At 38.7% G+C, this 16,668-nt stretch overlaps 1 protein-coding gene across 1 annotated transcript in view; it reads left to right on the top strand.

Moving 5' to 3' along the window:
• Nucleotides 1–16,662, top strand: part of PECR (peroxisomal trans-2-enoyl-CoA reductase) — a 17,325-nt gene extending 663 nt beyond the window's left edge. The window contains exons 2-9 of the mRNA XM_014306431.2: nucleotides 1,162–1,226; nucleotides 3,016–3,153; nucleotides 10,549–10,714; nucleotides 11,383–11,464; nucleotides 12,917–13,013; nucleotides 15,206–15,316; nucleotides 15,932–16,043; nucleotides 16,166–16,662. Of these exons, the coding sequence (XP_014161906.1) occupies nucleotides 1,162–1,226; nucleotides 3,016–3,153; nucleotides 10,549–10,714; nucleotides 11,383–11,464; nucleotides 12,917–13,013; nucleotides 15,206–15,316; nucleotides 15,932–16,043; nucleotides 16,166–16,254 (860 nt within the window). The 3' untranslated portion in view covers nucleotides 16,255–16,662. The remainder of the gene's footprint in view (nucleotides 1–1,161; nucleotides 1,227–3,015; nucleotides 3,154–10,548; nucleotides 10,715–11,382; nucleotides 11,465–12,916; nucleotides 13,014–15,205; nucleotides 15,317–15,931; nucleotides 16,044–16,165) is intronic.
• Nucleotides 16,663–16,668: the final 6 nt, after the last annotated feature.

The raw sequence follows: 16,668 nt of genomic DNA, 5'->3' as shown, positions 1-16,668 counted from the left end.
CCCGGTGGGGCAGCGGGGCCGGGCGGGTGGTGGGAGGGCGGATGGAGTTCGAGGGGCCGTCAGGAAGAGCCCGCGGGCTCTGCTGCCTTGCGGGGGCTCACGGCGCTCGGGGACGGTGCCAGGAGCCCGTGGGTGGGATTTTGGGACAGGGTCAGCAAGGGATACGAGGTGAGGTTGATGTGGAGCTGTGCCTTTTAGCCCGCAAAACACTGGCTGTTTTAAACACAGAGGTCAGCGAGGTTATGTTAGACTAGGACTCTTTCTTTCTCTCCGACACTCCCTTCAGTGAGTTCTCGTCTTGCTTTAACTGGAGGATTTACGAGGTTGTTGAACCTCGATTCTTACAGAGCAGTATCCTTAAACTGCTGCCCGCGCAGTAACATCTTAGAGACGTGGTGCTTCTCCCCGTGTCTGCGGTTTCAGGAACGTCCTGAAATTGAAGAACATCTTCATGATGCACGGCGTAGCATTTCTTTCCACTCTGAATACAGAGAAGTGGTAAAAACTAGAGTGAAAGGCAGTCTCCTGACTGTCTGATATGAGACCAGGAGAGGTAGGAATGACTCCTACGTCCACCTTGCGACACCTTTCCTGCAGATTTTAGCTCTGCTAGGGATCATCGGCATCAGCCTGGGTTTGGGTAATTGTCATGATTAGATTCGGCGCCTTCCGAATACCAGCGCTAGTGTTACACCTCTTGTGTCACACTCCCTTGGTTTGCGTTGCTGGAATGTGCACCGCTGCACTGCATAGTAAAGAGCTTTCTTTGTTAAGGCTGTGCTGGGAGACAGCTCTGCCTCTCCTGCCCTTTGTGCCGCAGCTTTCCGCTTTGTAGAGCTGAATGGAGGATTAGTTCTGTTACCTTTGTATTACTGGGGAAACGAGTATTTATTTTTTTTCAGGTGTCCTTACGTTCTGCTTTAATGAACTACTTTTAAAGCATCATCATACTGTTGGTTGGTGATGTTACCCAGTTACCTTAAAATTGTGCTTAATTTGATTTTTGCTGTTTTTCTCAAGCGAAATACAATAACAAAAGCGTGTCCATAACAGCCTAAATAGAACATAATAGAAAACAAATCTATACAAAGCACATGAGAAAAAATGAAGAAAGAGCTATACAGAGCTTGAGAGTGACTGAATAACCTTCCTTACCTGTAGACTTGCTGGTTACTCCTGACAAGATAATGATTAGGAGCTATTTCCATGTATACCTTGCACTTCAGGTAAGGGGGACTGGTTCTTACAGGCATAGGAGCAGTGACACATAATGCTAGTTATTATATACATTGTTTATATAACCAGTCTCCTTTGAGGCCTTCTGGGCAAATTTAAACCTTTTATCTGGAAATTCGTGCCCTTTTCCCTGACCCTATCAGGAAATGGTCCAGTCATTCTTTGTGAAGAAAATTAAGTCATGTTGTCAGCTTGCACAGTATGTACCAAATGTTCTCCAGTGATTAGAATCTCTCCCTCTCCCAATTAGTACATTTAGCTAAAATATAGTCTCTTACTAGACCTTGTTCTATATCAATGTGTGTATTAATACAAGCACTTAAGTTGGTAAATACAACTGGGCTACTGTGATTCAGTATTTTGTGTTAATTGGTAATTGTGTGTGGCATTTTATGAACTTTGCTTTAGTTAGGTAGTTGTGCAAGTGACTGGAGTTCTTAATTAAAAAAAAAATGAAGAGACCTCAGAGACTACTGTCTTTATATGTGTTGTTTTAAGATAGCCACTAATTAAAGGTGAAGCTCCTATTCCTAAGGATATATAGTTGTAAAGCTTCCCCCTGGAAGAATTAAACGCCTCTATTTTTAATATTTTTTTTTAATATATAGTTTCACAAGACTGTCTGAGTCAAATGAACAGCTTGCTGCTCTTTCCTCCCCCTAGTTATTTTGATTTGATTCTGGTGTTTGCTTGATCACATGAGAGGCCAAATTCCACTCTGCAACAGAGGTGGGGGGAAAAAACCCCACGCCTGGCAAGATATTAACTTTTCCCCTTTTTTTTGGCTGGTTGAGGATGGTATATATTAAAGCAGATGAGCAGGAAACCTGATATGAAGAAGAGATTACTTCTGCTGAAATGCTAAGATGATGGAAGGAGTAAACTGGCAGCAAGACCTCCTTGCCTGCTTGGCTAGTAATTTGCTTATCCATTTGCTTATCATTACATGAAATTGCCTGCTGGATTTGCACTAGGAATTAATTTGGTGTCCTTTGGTTTAGTCTGTGTAGTAGCAATTGCTGAAGCCTTAAAGCTGTCCTGAGTCCACTGGTGTCTCAGAAGAAATTAGACTGGTTGTAGTGTGAGTGCTTGACTTAAATTTGGCACCTGCATTGTTTTTTCTCTGTAGAATGAATCCTTCTGCCTCCAAATGCTGAAAAAAGGAGTACTTGAGCTCCTGCCTGATTTTGTTTCTCTCCTTTCTGCAGCTAGGATTCTGCAGTGCCACAGGGAGGGCTCTGTTCCCACTGTCTGTAGACTGCAGATAGGGACTAATCTTGTGAGGCTATTATCCTTTCCTTCAGTCTCTGTAGAGTTAAAAACCAGACCATTACATTTACTCACTGCTACTCAAAATTACAGCCAGTTGTACAAGAAGATTATTTTTGTGGTTCTAAGAGCAAGCATTTTTTGTAATCAAGACCTGCTGAAACGTCTTTAAATCACTTAATTGATAAATGAGGCAGCTGTGAGCAGAAGCAGCAGAAGTGATGTCTGAAAGCTGCTTTGCTGACTCTGCAACTCACAGGTTATCTTCTCTCCTGCAGGAAGGAGAGGAAATCTTATGGACATTTTTTTTAATTGCTCTTTTCCTGGCACAGAGGGATCTTGTTGCTAAGAAGCATTTGACATCAGTATTTCTCTCTCTTGCAAGGACTTCAACACTGTATTTTTTAGTCAGTGACTAATAAATGCACATCCTACAAGATATCTCCATGATGTTACTAAAAATATAGCAATATTGTGTTAGCTGAATGATGTTTCATTTTGTCTCCACACACAGGTTGCAGTGTTGTTATTGCCTCTCGTAAATTTGACCGATTAAAAGCTGCAGCAGAAGAGCTGAATAACAGATTTGCCTCCATGAGTCCTGCCCAAGTGACCCCCATGGAGTGCAATATCCGCAAAGAAGAAGAGGTAAAGATTACTGACCTTGTTCTGGGGCTTACCATGTCAAAGGCATATTGTGTATATAAATTCTCAGATCTCTAAAGATTTCTGGCCTTCTCAAAAGTAGTTTAGATGGGGAAAGGTGGAGCAGAGATCAGTAAATTGATCTGGATAGGTGTGCTTCCCAAGGGAAGACATTTGTTAGTCACCTAAGCAAAAAAGCATGTGTAAATATTGGCAAATATATTTCTGACCATGCTTACATATTTCAGATATTTCTGGGAGATGCAGGCCTTGGAACTGGCATGTTGTACAGCGAGGCAGAGCCCACTTAGCATGATTCTTTGTCACATTTCTGTGACAGAAGTGAGGGGGTGTAAACTTGTGAAGATGGAAACCTCAGAATAGTTCCTTCAAACAGGAAGGCATAGCATGAATCTGAATGCTTGTGACTTGACACAAGTGCCCTGCATTGTCAGTTTGGCTTGTAGTAAGCCAAAAACCCCACAGATGCATAATATTTTAGCCACGTCAGAAATTTTAGTTCGTTTGAGGTGTGCCTCATTGCAAACTCTGTTACTATTCAAATTGATTTTTAAGTTTTTTCTTCATATTACAAAAAATGGAAGATATGTTACTATTCAAGTTGATTTTTAAATTTTTTTCTTCATATTACAAAAAATGGAAGATCAAGAGCAAAAGTACATAATCCAGGTTCTTCAGAAGTCTGCATGCACCTCCTAATTTTTTTATCTCTGTAATTAAATATTTAAAAGTCCAACTTCAGGTTGGATTTTTAAGTTTTTGAAGACAGATAGAAAATCTTCCAGTAACCACTGATTGCTACATTTTTTTAAACCTCTCAAAGTCTCTCTTAACCTAAATATTAATGACCTTCAGTAGCTATAAGGATTCTGGAAATATCCTATGGTATAGCCATAAAACAAATAAAAATTAAAATTCTTCCCTTGTGGAACAGTTCGTGCCATAAAATATTTATAGTGATCTGCTCAGACTTTCTCTCCTGAAGGAGATGAACCCTGGGGCTGTGTAGTATGTCACTTTACCTACCAGTGAATTTTAAGTGTGTATTTACTGGCATCAAAAGTGCAACATAATAGGTTATGGCAGATGTCAGAGGGCAACTTGCGTGATTAAAGCTACAGGAAAGAAAAGAGGTAAAGAGGAAAAAAGAGATAAGCCTTTTTCAGGTCTGTTTCTTGCAGAGAGTACTCTGGCATGCTTAATAACCTTCTGCAGGTGAATCTTACTTCTATATCAGTCTGAAATTGATCAGTGAGAACTACAGCATTCTGTGAGATGGTTTGGGGCTTGCTTGGTTGGTGAAATGAGGTAATCTCCACTAAACTGCCATTCCTTCTTTGTTTCCTTCTTAAGTGTGGCTAAATACCTATTTGACAAAACAGGCTTAAGTGGCTTTTTGAAGGTGCATTTCAGGCCTTCTTTATAATGCTGTGTAAAGAGTTTAGGCATTATTCTGTGTTATGGGTAGCCATACTGATACTTGAAGAAACTTCTGTCTTTGCTAGTACCTTGCAGTTTTATCATAAAATTGTCCTGTTTCCAATTTAAGCTCTACTCATTTACAGGCACACGGGAACTTGCCTAGAACTTTTCATATGATGTTAGTGAAGCTTCTATTGGATGTCTCCTATCAGTGGAAGTTCTCTTCAACCATTGTACTTTCATGTGTTTTCTGTTGAAGAGAGGCTTCAGAGGAAAAAGGCAGATTAAACTCTAGTCTTGAACTTTTCAGTCATTGCTTTAATCTTATAGTTTGACTCACTTCAGTTCTGCAACTGCTCTTATTTCTGTTGAAGTCCTATTTAGAAAAAAAAAATACTGTGAAAATTTCATTAGCCTTTTGCTGACGATCTGAACAAGGGATGCAATTTCTGTTGCATGTTAACATAGGAACTTGTGTACCTGGTAAATATTTCTCTGTTTCAGATGCCCATCTCCAAGACCAGATATTTTATTGGTTAGAGACATCCTGTGATTCTTGTTCTTTAGTTTGTGCCTCTCTGGCTCTGTTCTCTTCTGTTAATGCTGAGATTCTCAAAGATTGCTAAATCCTGACCATATGTCACTTAATTTCTAAATTTACTGTTAGACCAGAAATCTGTGTTTTCAACTCTCAAATTTGTAGCGAGGATAGTGCTTCCTTACACTTACGTACTTTGGTTTGTAAGTTGAAACTAGATAAACTTCAATTAACAATTGTTAACTTACACTGTTAAAAACTCCGTCAGAACTGAGGTGTATAGCAGGTTTTCCACATCCCACTGCTTACTATTGCTTATTTGTTATGTCTCCTAGAGCAGTAATGATGAAAAGTACTTTTTTCCTAATTTGCACTTGCTAGCCTTGTGGAAACTAGAGGAAAAGTACCTTTGGGCTTTTACTTTGATTCAAAGAGTGTTGTACATCCACTTTCCAAACCTTCTCCATTCTTTACTTAAAATTTAGTGCCTGGGACTTGGAGTCATAGGAACAGAAATCAGTAAAAGATGTTGTTAAGGATTTTTCTAGCCTAGGAGGCAAATACTGAGTAGAAGTAACACAGTAATATAACTTCAGTAGTTTCACAAATACAGGAAGAGCTCCTGTTACAGTGGAAGAGGGGATGGGAGGGCATGTCAGCTTTTGGTTTCCCTCATGAAAGAAGTGGGACAAGTTACAACTGTGTTGGCTCTGTGTGCTACTCATTAGCAACATTACAACTCATTGTTTGCTTTCAGCTTAGTGTGAGTGAAGAGTATTTACCTCAGAAATCACGGGAGCACATTGTTGGGTAGAGAGGAACAGCCCCCTCAAGAATTCCCTGTGAGTCACAACATCCTCCTTCTTAGCTCTTATACTACCAGGTACCAAAGAACATGTGCAGGAGAAAAACATTATAAATGTTTCAACAAGAAAAAAAAACTTTGGAGTTCAAGCTCCCTTAGATGTCAGAAGTGATCTATCACAAGCTTCAAAGCCAGGAAGTTTCCTGAAGAAATACATAATTCATTTAGTATATCATTCTCTCTGACATCTCACTGAAGTCTTTCTAAGAGTAAGTCTTTGTTTTAAAGGAAGCCACCCTCATCACCTATAGGATCAAGTCATTTCTTTTTACTACAGAATGCTGTTTTTTATCCCTCTTTCTCCATCAATAGTTCTGCATTTCTCTAAAGGCCTCTATAAATTTTGTCCTGGTTTGAATTTTACAAACTGGAGGGAGGGACTTTGAATAGGTAAAATTTAAGAAAGATGAAGTGCTTTCAAATTGCCAGAAGATTATTTTTTGCCTCCTATTGCAAATCTTAAAGTAACTGACCTGCTTTGATGATGACATGGTTCATACCTCTGGTTTGGATCTGTGAAATTCAAGCATTAGAAGGTTGATCCCTCATCATATAGTCCAGGATGTTTGCTAGAGCTCTTTCTGGCCTAGGAGGAGGCAAAGAAGGTGCAGTGAATTAATTACTGCAGAAGCTTGATGGCAAGTATCATGGGAATAGCTTAATGAATTCACATTTTTAAGTCTCTAAATCTTCATCCTCAGAGGTCCTTTTGCTTTCTAGCAAAGCTCTACTTTTTGTTTAATGTGCAAGAAATAATCCTGCTTGATGGAGGATTTTGAACCACTGCATAACCTGTCAGGCTTATTTTTGTCATGAGTTTGCTGCTGCTTTAACTAGTTTTCCATTGAGTGTTCTGTAAAGGATAGAAAACCTATTTTATTTTTAAAAATGTCAGAGTAGAAGGTTCTGGGATAAGAGAACCTGAGGTTTCTCTATTCTGTCATCAGAATATATTTCTATATTCTGTCATGGTGCTTTATCCTGGAGCAGTGGTTGTGCACCTGTTCCCTTTTCCTGTGGTTTGGAGTGTGTATAGTGATAGAAATTGCTTCTCAGTGATTATGAAACTGAAGTGATTTTCATTGTTTGCATATTTCCTGGCCTCCATAGTGTGTTGAGAGCAGATCAGTTTGCTCTTGCTGAGATGCAAACCAGGCAGTTCTGTGTGCACGTGTATCTTTATTTATCTCTTTTTGTCTTGAATTTTGAGCTACAGCAAAATCTGTTGACAGGGACAAGACATGAGGAATGAATTAAGGGGAGGTAGGGAGGGAGAGAGACTGAGAGAGACAGAGACCAAGCAGATGATAGTCACAAGGCATGGATGCAGCAGTGTGCTGTCAGTCTCCTGGGGGTACCACCTTCACACTGGCCAAGTTCCAAGTACCCATGGGGTGGTCACAGGTGCCGTTCCCATAGCTTGGGGTGATGTGTATGAGCAGTTGCTTCCTTTCCCACAGTTTGCCATAGTGGGCACTTTTGTCCCGATGCATTAACCAAACATGTTCTGACCTGATCTTACCTCTGCTAGGCCTGGAATTAGTGCTTTCCTGTTGCAAATTCCTCCCTTCTGTGCTTCTCTCAAGTTCCTGCTTTGGTGGCTTATCATCTTATGGTAAGTTCTTTCTGTGGCTTTGACAGTGTTTTGAGACAGGCAGCAGTACTCTTTAAATCCTTACACTTGTAAAGCCTTTTTGCTATACTCTGTGGACAAACATTTCTTTAAACTGGCACCTAGATAAGTAGAAGTTTACATGTCTAGGTAAGTGGAAGATAAATCCTTGTACTTCTGGTAGGCCATGGCTGTTCTTGAAATCAACAATTTAGAATTCTGTTCACGGTGTCTTCTTTCCATACTTGAACTCCAGCAGCAGAACCTGCTGCTGGACCAGACCCCGAGGGTAAAATCTATCAGTTGGACATCAACAAGACAGCTTCAGACAGACTCAGTACAGTGCTACTTAGCACATACCTTGTGTCTGAACTCACTAGCAGCTTTTCCAATAAACTTTATAGCTTAGCATAGTAGGCTCAGTTGTTTTATAAATACTTAATGCCTGTCTGTGTGAAGCCTGTCGTGAAAGACTGTGGCATGGTGGGAAGTTGTGGATAAGAGATTCCTGTTGTTGTACTTTTAAATAACACAGCAGTAACACAGTAAAAATACCTGTTACCACTGTGCCAGAATGCCTATTAGTTCTCACTACCAAATCACAAATCTCTCAAACTCTGTAGTGGGTTGTTTGCCTGTGTGTTTTACTCAGGGTGACCCTTTTCCCTGAGTCAGTGACTGCTGTCATCTCAGTTGTCTGTGCTACTGCCTAATATATCTAAGTTGCAGTCATATACAAAAGTTCCTTATTGCAGTGTTCCAATCTTCTGGTTATGTCTGAAGTGCCTGATTTTGTTCTTTTCTATCTTTGTCAGAAGAATGTCTTAAACTAGTAGCTCTACCTCGTGCAGCTTTGCTTTGCTTCCAAAGAGAGTCTTTAATAGCTTTTCTAAGAAGTTCCTTCCAAGTGGATATTTTAATTATAGCAATAGAAAAGAATCTTTAGTAGTCACTGTGATTTAAAAGTGTTCTACTGGACCCTCCTTCTCCCTGTGCTGCTGGCTGCTGTCACCGTGTTTACTGTAACTGGGAGAAGCACTGCAGTGATACTTTCCTACAGCAGAGAAGACTTTGTGAAGATTGCTACAGCTGGAGCCATCTGAGCTGTCACTGGGGAGCCTTCTGGCCTTTCCTGGCTTTCAGAAAGCAGAACTGATGTGCATTTGTTGTTGTTGGGTTTCTAATTTTTTTTTCCTGAGAACATGGTGCAACATGTAGGAACAGCAACAGTTCCTTAAATGCAACATATGAACCATTTTGAATTGATATGCTATAACATATAACATACAGTTTGTCCAGCTGTTGGAAACTTGCTTTAATGTCTCTTCTCAGTGGATTTTTCTTGTTAATTTGTTTTCAGTCTTTTCTTTTTATCATTCTTAGTATTTTTCCTTCTCTCTCTCTCTCATTTCTCCACAGTCTGAATAGCTTTAGTCTGTTCAAATCTTCTTTCTACTGAAACCATTTGTGTTCCATAAATGAGCCCATATTTCAGTGACTTACAGAGAATAATATTCAAAGCAAGATTCTCAGACTGACAGGGAGAAGAGTTTGATATTGCTGAGCAAAGCATAACTTTTGCTGCCTAGCCAGACGTGACTTTCCTTTGCTCACAACAAGAGAAAAGTAAAAGCCAGAATGTCCTTGTGGCACGGCTGTTCTCACAAGCTGTGAGTTTGGGACTGCTGTCACAGATGTTTTGGTTTTCTGTGTTTTTTCCTCACATCTCAAAACCTGCAGAGACTAATAAGTGAGGAATAAGATGACATTCAGAAATTGAAGATTGGGTTTAGGTATTGAAGGCATTTTTTCTCAGCAGGCACTAGTTTTTCAGTAATTATATGCTTGCTTAGGGTTTTTTCCTTTCAAGAGGTGCATCCTTACGGGATCCATACTATCCTGTTAAACCATTCTGTGCTGTTAGAAATAAAAGATTAGTAAGTAAATAGTAAGGCAGCCTTTGTGAGACTGGGTTGGTAACACTCATTGTGAGATACAGATGATGCATTGCTTGCACTTTTTTTTGTTTCTGATATTCTGTTGTAACTCAATACAGAGAAAGGCTAGTTGATATCCTTCCCCTAGCCCAATCTGTTTGAGTGGCAGCATTGCTCCACCTGTCTTTTGGGGATTTTTTTTTTCTGTGTTTTTCTATGACCACAGATGCTAGGTTATCTTTTTATATATGCTTGAGTAGGAATAACTGATGCATGGTATCTAGTTATGATTGATGATGTAAGCAGGAAACAATCATTTTGTCCCATTTCCTGTTTCTTGAGATAAATATTAAGTTGTTGCTATGGCGTTCTTATTGCTATCTTGCAATAATATTTTTGCTAAAGAAAACAATTTGTATTTCCAGCATTTTTCAGACTTCATGTTTTGTAGGGTAATTAACCTTCTTGCTCTGTGTAAGAAGACTGGCTATTGCCAGCTCATATGTCAGAGCTCTAGTGAATATACTAAACTTCTAGATGAGGATGATAAAACTCCACAAGATGAGTTATGTTTTCTATTTTAAATGGTCAGGTATATGGTCAGATAAAAATAACAGTAGCTACCTTATATGGAACTCTCTGCAGATCTCATGTGAACACCCCCACTCTTCTGAAAAACATCAGGAGATTCTTAGTAGGTCGAGTGTAGTGGGCTTTTGTGTCTGTTTGATTTTACAAATCTTTGGCAGCTTAAATCCCCTTCTTCTTTGGGGCTGATATTTTATGCAACACCTGCATTATACCAGCAAAATTTCCTAAGTAAACATGGATAACAGCCCAATCCTTCTTAGCTGGCTAATCCTGTCATACCAATCTTACAGTCTCTCTGAAGGCTAGACCTCCTCTTTTTCCATGAAAAGGGCATGAGGGAGAAATTACTGTCTGAGAAGAAAACTGGGTGTAGACCTTGATCAGCATACCTCACTAACAAATACTGTTTCAGGTAGAGGCTTTGGTGAAGTCTACACTGAGTCTGCATGGGAAGATTGACTTCCTGGTGAATAATGGAGGGGGCCAGTTTGCAAGTCCTTCTGAAGCCATCCGTGCAAAAGGCTGGAATGCTGTGATAGACACCAATCTGACAGGGACCTTCTATTGTTGCAAAGCAGGTAAGGTCTGAACATTGGGCTTTTTATGTTTACTTGTTTGTTGGGTTTTTTTTTACAGAAATACCAGAAGACAAGAAATGTCAAGTTTCCCTAGCTGCTTCTTTTCATGCACTTACATGACTGTGGATATTTGTTTTCCTGAATCTTATAATGCAAAGCTTTGGATATTTCATTTGTTCATAAATACAAACATACATTTAGGCAAGCATGATCTTCTGGTTAAGGCCAGGTTTAGGAAGTCAGTTGACTTGGATACTCATTTAAAGGACTATAGGAAAACCACTTGTTTCATGGCCTGTATTCACTGTGTATAACATAGGAAAATACTGTCTTCAGGGATATAAATTTAGGCTTAAATTTAAGTAAGGTATGTCATTCTCAGATAGCATTTGGAATGTGGAAATTAGAATAATTTACATGGAAACATGAAATCAGTTTCCATCAAGTGCTTCTTTACAACCCTTGAGCCTTACCTGGACCGTGCCTGTTGCCTCATGGCCTCACCTCTGGATTGGCAAGGCTGTGGTACAAACAGATTGTTTTTCTAAACCAGTATGACAAATGTGTAGTGTGATTGCAGTTAAAACTCCAAGTTTGGTTTCCAGTTGGCAAGTTCATTTGTATGCATTTCTTCTGATATTTATAGGTTATCTTCCTCCTTCATACAGTGTACAATGCCTGGATGCAGGAACATGGAGGAGCCATTGTCAACATTACTGCTGCCGTGAGAAATGGCTTTCCTGGAATGTCGTAATATATATTTTCTTTTTATACTTTCCTATATTTTCCCCCAGAAGTACTAACACTTCAGAAAGGTGTGTACTGGGCAGCAGCAGAGTATAGCAATACAGTAGTTAGGTCAAGAGAGAGCACGAGTATCACTTGGCAGTATGTCAGGGGATCTCTTATTAATCCAGTAGATGGCATCTCTGGTCTCTCTCCACTTGTTTGTAAGAAACTATGAAGCAAGACTTGCCAGTGAAGCTTTAATTGGAAATGGCTCCCTTTGCTGTTTGGTTTTTTTTTGTTTTTTTTAACTTGGAAAATGAGTTTCTGTTGAAGAAATATAAAAATATATTTTGAGCAAGTGTTGTATTATCTCTCTTTGTCCTCGTTCAGGGTTGAATGCTTTCAAAACCAACATTTTTAAGGAACAGGAGCATATTTTCTCACCAGCTTTTCTTCACAGAATAAATATAGAGATCCACATGGTGGTGCTGAAGCTACAGTTATTTCACTATCTCCACTGTGGTATCTAGTTCAGCTATCATGGCAAATAGGCTGAAGATGTTTCAATTTGAGTTGAACTAAGAGGAAAACCAAGCTCATTCTGAATAACGGTGAAAAAATTTTCCTAAGCAACCGTTGTATGTAGATGGATAGTAGATGGATAGACAAAACTACTTCCAAATTAAAATGATTGGAACTTCTTGCGGAAATGTACTGTTAAAAAAGATATGCCTTTACTAGTCCAGCCACCACTCATTCCTAAAGTCACCTGATAGGAGTTTTTTATAAATATTAATTTTGAACATAAACGTTGTCCTGTTTCCTCAGAGTGTGCCTGGAGGTTATCTATTTCTGGCCTAAACATATGAATAAGTTGTCTTAGGTTTTTCTTAAGTTTTTCTTATTCTTTCCCTGTATCTGAGAAGCTATTGTATCTGTCTCCTCTTAGTCTGTTTTGCTAGGCTAAAGCAGCTAAATTTATTCATTTTCTCTGACTAAAACTGTCTACAATTCATTGCTGCAGTAATTCTGTTTGCACTTGTTCAAGCTTGTAATAATTTCAGACTGGTTACCTACAGCAGCAAGGCGTAGGAGTTCACTCTGACTCTCATGTCTCTATCTCCATCCACCTACAGTAATTTTTGAATAGTGATTTACTTTAATCATGATTGTCAGAAGATTTAAACAATCTTCCAGACCACTGTTCTTCCAAGTGTTGCTTTACCTGTGCAAGCTATAGGTATTTTTACACAGTTTGAACTTCAGTTGTTTCTCTTTTTATAAGCCTCCTACTGCAGTAGAGTGTAGCTGACCCCATGTTGCATTGGGGAAGAGATTTTAAGTGTCTTTTCCAGATGCTTGGTCCAGCCACAGAAAACCACTCTGAATACCCTAATGAGGCTGCAGTAGAATTACCACTGGGCACTCCTAGCTAAGGGAACAGATGCTTCCTTTGCTTTCTTTTCTCCATAGGCACTCAGGAGCTGCAAGAGCTGCAGTGGATAACCTAACCAAGACTTTAGCTTTAGAATGGGCTCACAGTGGAGTGAGAATCAACAGCGTTGCTCCCGTAAGTAATGGCAAATGGTCTGATTGAAATTAACTGTTACACATGTTCATAGTTAGAGCTTTTGGACCAAAACAAATTTTTAAATTTATTACCAGTAACTGTTTGTGGATTATTTATATATTTGCTTATTTATAATTCCCTTACTGTGTTCTTTGTATCATTTGACAGTGTTTTGTACTTTTGGATGATGAGTCAGAGGATGTGGGATAAAATTGCTTCTGCTTTCTGCCTTGACTTGGCACGCTTGGTTTTTTGGTTTTTTATAGCTAAATGAAATAATACTGGTAGGAGTTGGTGACCTGTCTTACAAAGCCTTGACATAAAATTACTGAATGCTTTGTGTTTCAGTAATGGATACATTTCTTCTGAGTTCAGGAAACCATTTCTGTTTGAGGTTCAGGTATGCTGATGGTTTCCACCTATGTTTACAAACTTTTGAAAATCTCTGAATGTCTCACATAATGCCTTTTACTTTGTCTCCTACATATTAAGTTAGTTTAGCTTTAGGCATATAAAGAGACTGTAGTTGGAGTGTATCTTCTCTCAGAGAAATCATATGTAAAAATGTGTGTTTTGATTTTTTTTTTTTTGGAACAAATTCATGCAGACAGGAAACCGCTATACAGGTCAGCTAAAATATGCCTGCCACATTTCTGAGGAAGTAGACAGCAGGTAGAGTTGTTTTAAAAAACTGTATAGAAAGAGCAGCTATGTTTTGTAGTGCTGCAGATACAGAAGTTATATAGAAGCTCTAGCCTTGACATTTGAGAATATGTGATCTGTTGTAATTTTCTCTTATCCACAATTTATTTTGCCATTTACTCTCCTGAAATTAAAAGAGGAAACATAAACTTAGTCCAGCTACTTCTACAGTCAGAATTTAGCTTATTTCACAGTGAGTGTCTTAAGTGAAGTGTCATGTTTAAGTGATCCCTAGGAAGATATTGCTACTATTTTTGTAGAATGTCTGTGTATTCTTTTTGCCTCTTGTCCTAAAACATCTGGCTTGTTTTGTTGGGCATAGCATAGAATGCTTAATGGCAGCTGTTTGTTAATCATTCAGGTAAAGGCTTTTATGTAACCTTTGTGAGACCCAATTCATCTGGAGACATGTTAAATGTTAAGATGAACTGACTTGTATTTCCTGTTTATCTGCTTTTTCTGATTTATCAAGTCTTGGGGAAGTAAGTAATTAAGACAGCATTATTATGTGAATATACTTTTCAGGCATGCTAATTACCTAATGAATCATGCTGATTAGATATTATAGCACATGTCAGAAGACGATTTTGACAAGCAAACGTGTTTCTTCAGGGCTTTGACTCTTTTAGAGGTATTTGCTAGCTTTGTTACTATGCTGGTAACAAAAGTCCCTGTTGTAGTTACAATAATACTTCTGTCACCTTTGTGGACCCATCAGGTCTGTGGTAACAATACAAAATTGTTACTGCTTTATGGGAGAAGAGTAACCTGTAGGGAATAGATACGTAGAGAGGGAAGTGTGCAGTCTGAAAAAAACAGTTTCACATACATTATACAGGTATCTTCAACATCTGTGTATATGCTTCATGGGTGAAATCCAATTTTGCTATTTTACTTTAACTTGACTCCCAAAAGATCTGTCCTCAGTGGTGGATGTAACTCAGTGTTCACATTGCTATCTTCCTTCTGAAAACTTCCTTCTCACCAGTCACTCTGGTGACTGTGTGGTCACCAGAGCAAACACAGTCATCTTTTTCTGCTTCTGGAGCAGCTAAGTAGGGAGAGTCAGAATTCTGACTGAAATCTGCTTCTGTAATTCACAATAAATCGGTCTAGTGCTCCTACAAATGACAAGAAACTTTTCAGAACTTGTTCTTGTGGCTTTGTAGTTTCCTGCTGTAATTTAACGTGAAATGCTTGTAATTTCAAAGCAGCAGCTGAGTTTTTTTATACTCCAATTTTTTGTTATTGAAGTGACAGCAGAGAATTAGAATAATCAGAATTATTGTGCTTGAACAGAGATGTGGCTAGCAGCCAAATTACCTTCTTGTATAAATTATACTATGCCATTACATTCAAAAACTCATATTCAAGTGCTCTTTAGATAGTTCAATCCCACAGGAAATCAGTAATGACAACTTCAAATTTTAGAATGATCAGTTTAAATGTATGCAAGAGAACTTAAGTTTCACTGTGCTGTTTTTAAATAGGGACTGGTATTTTCAGAAACTGCTGTTGCAAACTATGGAGAACAAGGTGTAATGATGTGGTTAAAGAGCATACCAAAGGTTCCTGCCAAGAGGTCAGCTGTTCCTGAGGAGGTAATGTATTTCAGAATGCTTCTGGTACACCTACTTCTGTGTCTATTTTGAAGCCACTTTATTATATGGAGAACAAAAAAGATTTAATTTTGCACTGTGATGGAATATTTAACAAGGAGAAAGCTTGTAGCAATGTGTGGTTGTGCCACGTGAGAGATTAATCAGTAGTCACTGTTATACAGAAAATTTAATTCAGCTGCCTCTTACAGCTGAAGTGTTTGATAGTAGACATTATGTCTTGAAAAAGTTGACTTCAGCAGGAAGGGCAGAATGAATATTAAGGGGGAAAAAAGTGTATCTTAAAAGCACTTAGCTCTCTTCCACCAAGAATGTGCATCTTTGATAAACTGATCCAACTTTTTTTGTTGTTTTTTTGTTATCTGATGCTGCTCTGTGACAGCCTTCTGGCTTTCCTCTGTTAAATACTTGATGTTTGTGGCTGGAAGGATGGCTTTAAGGCCGTTACAGTTTTTATTACTAAGTAGAAAATGTTACTAGATCTTGCTTGTAAAAGTTTTCACAAGCTTCTTTGACATGAACAATTCCTAGCAGTTTAAGAAAGATTAAAATTTGAGATTTTGAAATTAAGATTTTGAACTGTCATTCTTTTGCTAGATCTCTCCTGCAGTATGTTTCCTGCTATCTCCAGCTGCATCATTCATAACTGGGATAACCATGGTCGTGGATGGTGGCCAGAGTTTGTATGGCCATGGCCTAGAAATACCTGGTAAGAAGTGGGCTACAAAATAATGCCCTTCAAGTGACTGAAGTTGTGCAGAGGGAGGACACAAAAGTAAAATGTCTAGTTTCTCAGTCAACTAAGTCAATTTTTCTATTTGTTTTCCTCAGATCATGACAGATGGCCCTCCCCACCAGAAGGAAAAAATTCTGAAATGCTGAAAAAGCTTGTTTCTGGCAAGTTCAAACCAAAGCTGTAAAAGAAAGAGATTTTTACCCTCCTGATAATCTCACTTTGTGATTTGATCTTATTATTCTCAGTAATAATGTCTTTTGCTCATATGTAACTACATTAAGTGCCTTGATTTTTGTTGGTTTATATTTAAAACTTTTGAAAGACTTTACATGGTACATCTCTTCTCTGGAAACACTCAGCCTGAAAACATTCAGTCTTTTGGAAAGGGAAAAAATATAAAAGACAAATTATCCATTTACACAGGCATTAAGTAATGAAGAATCCCAGCCAGAAGTGAATAAAAAGAATACTTATTTTGCAGTGAAGATAGAAGAATTCCTAAACATTCCCTCTTGGCTGTCCTTGATAAATTTACAGAGAAAGTAATTTAAATCCTTTACTGTTAGTTGCATCAGTAATCCTTGGGTCAGTATTAGCT

The sequence above is a fragment of the Geospiza fortis genome, unplaced genomic scaffold, assembly GCF_000277835.1.
Source record: "Geospiza fortis unplaced genomic scaffold, GeoFor_1.0 scaffold112, whole genome shotgun sequence".
In the NCBI taxonomy this organism is placed as follows: Eukaryota; Metazoa; Chordata; class Aves; order Passeriformes; family Thraupidae; genus Geospiza; species Geospiza fortis.
Note: the sequence above shows the minus strand (reverse complement) of the source record. Positions and strands in the feature narration are given on the sequence as shown.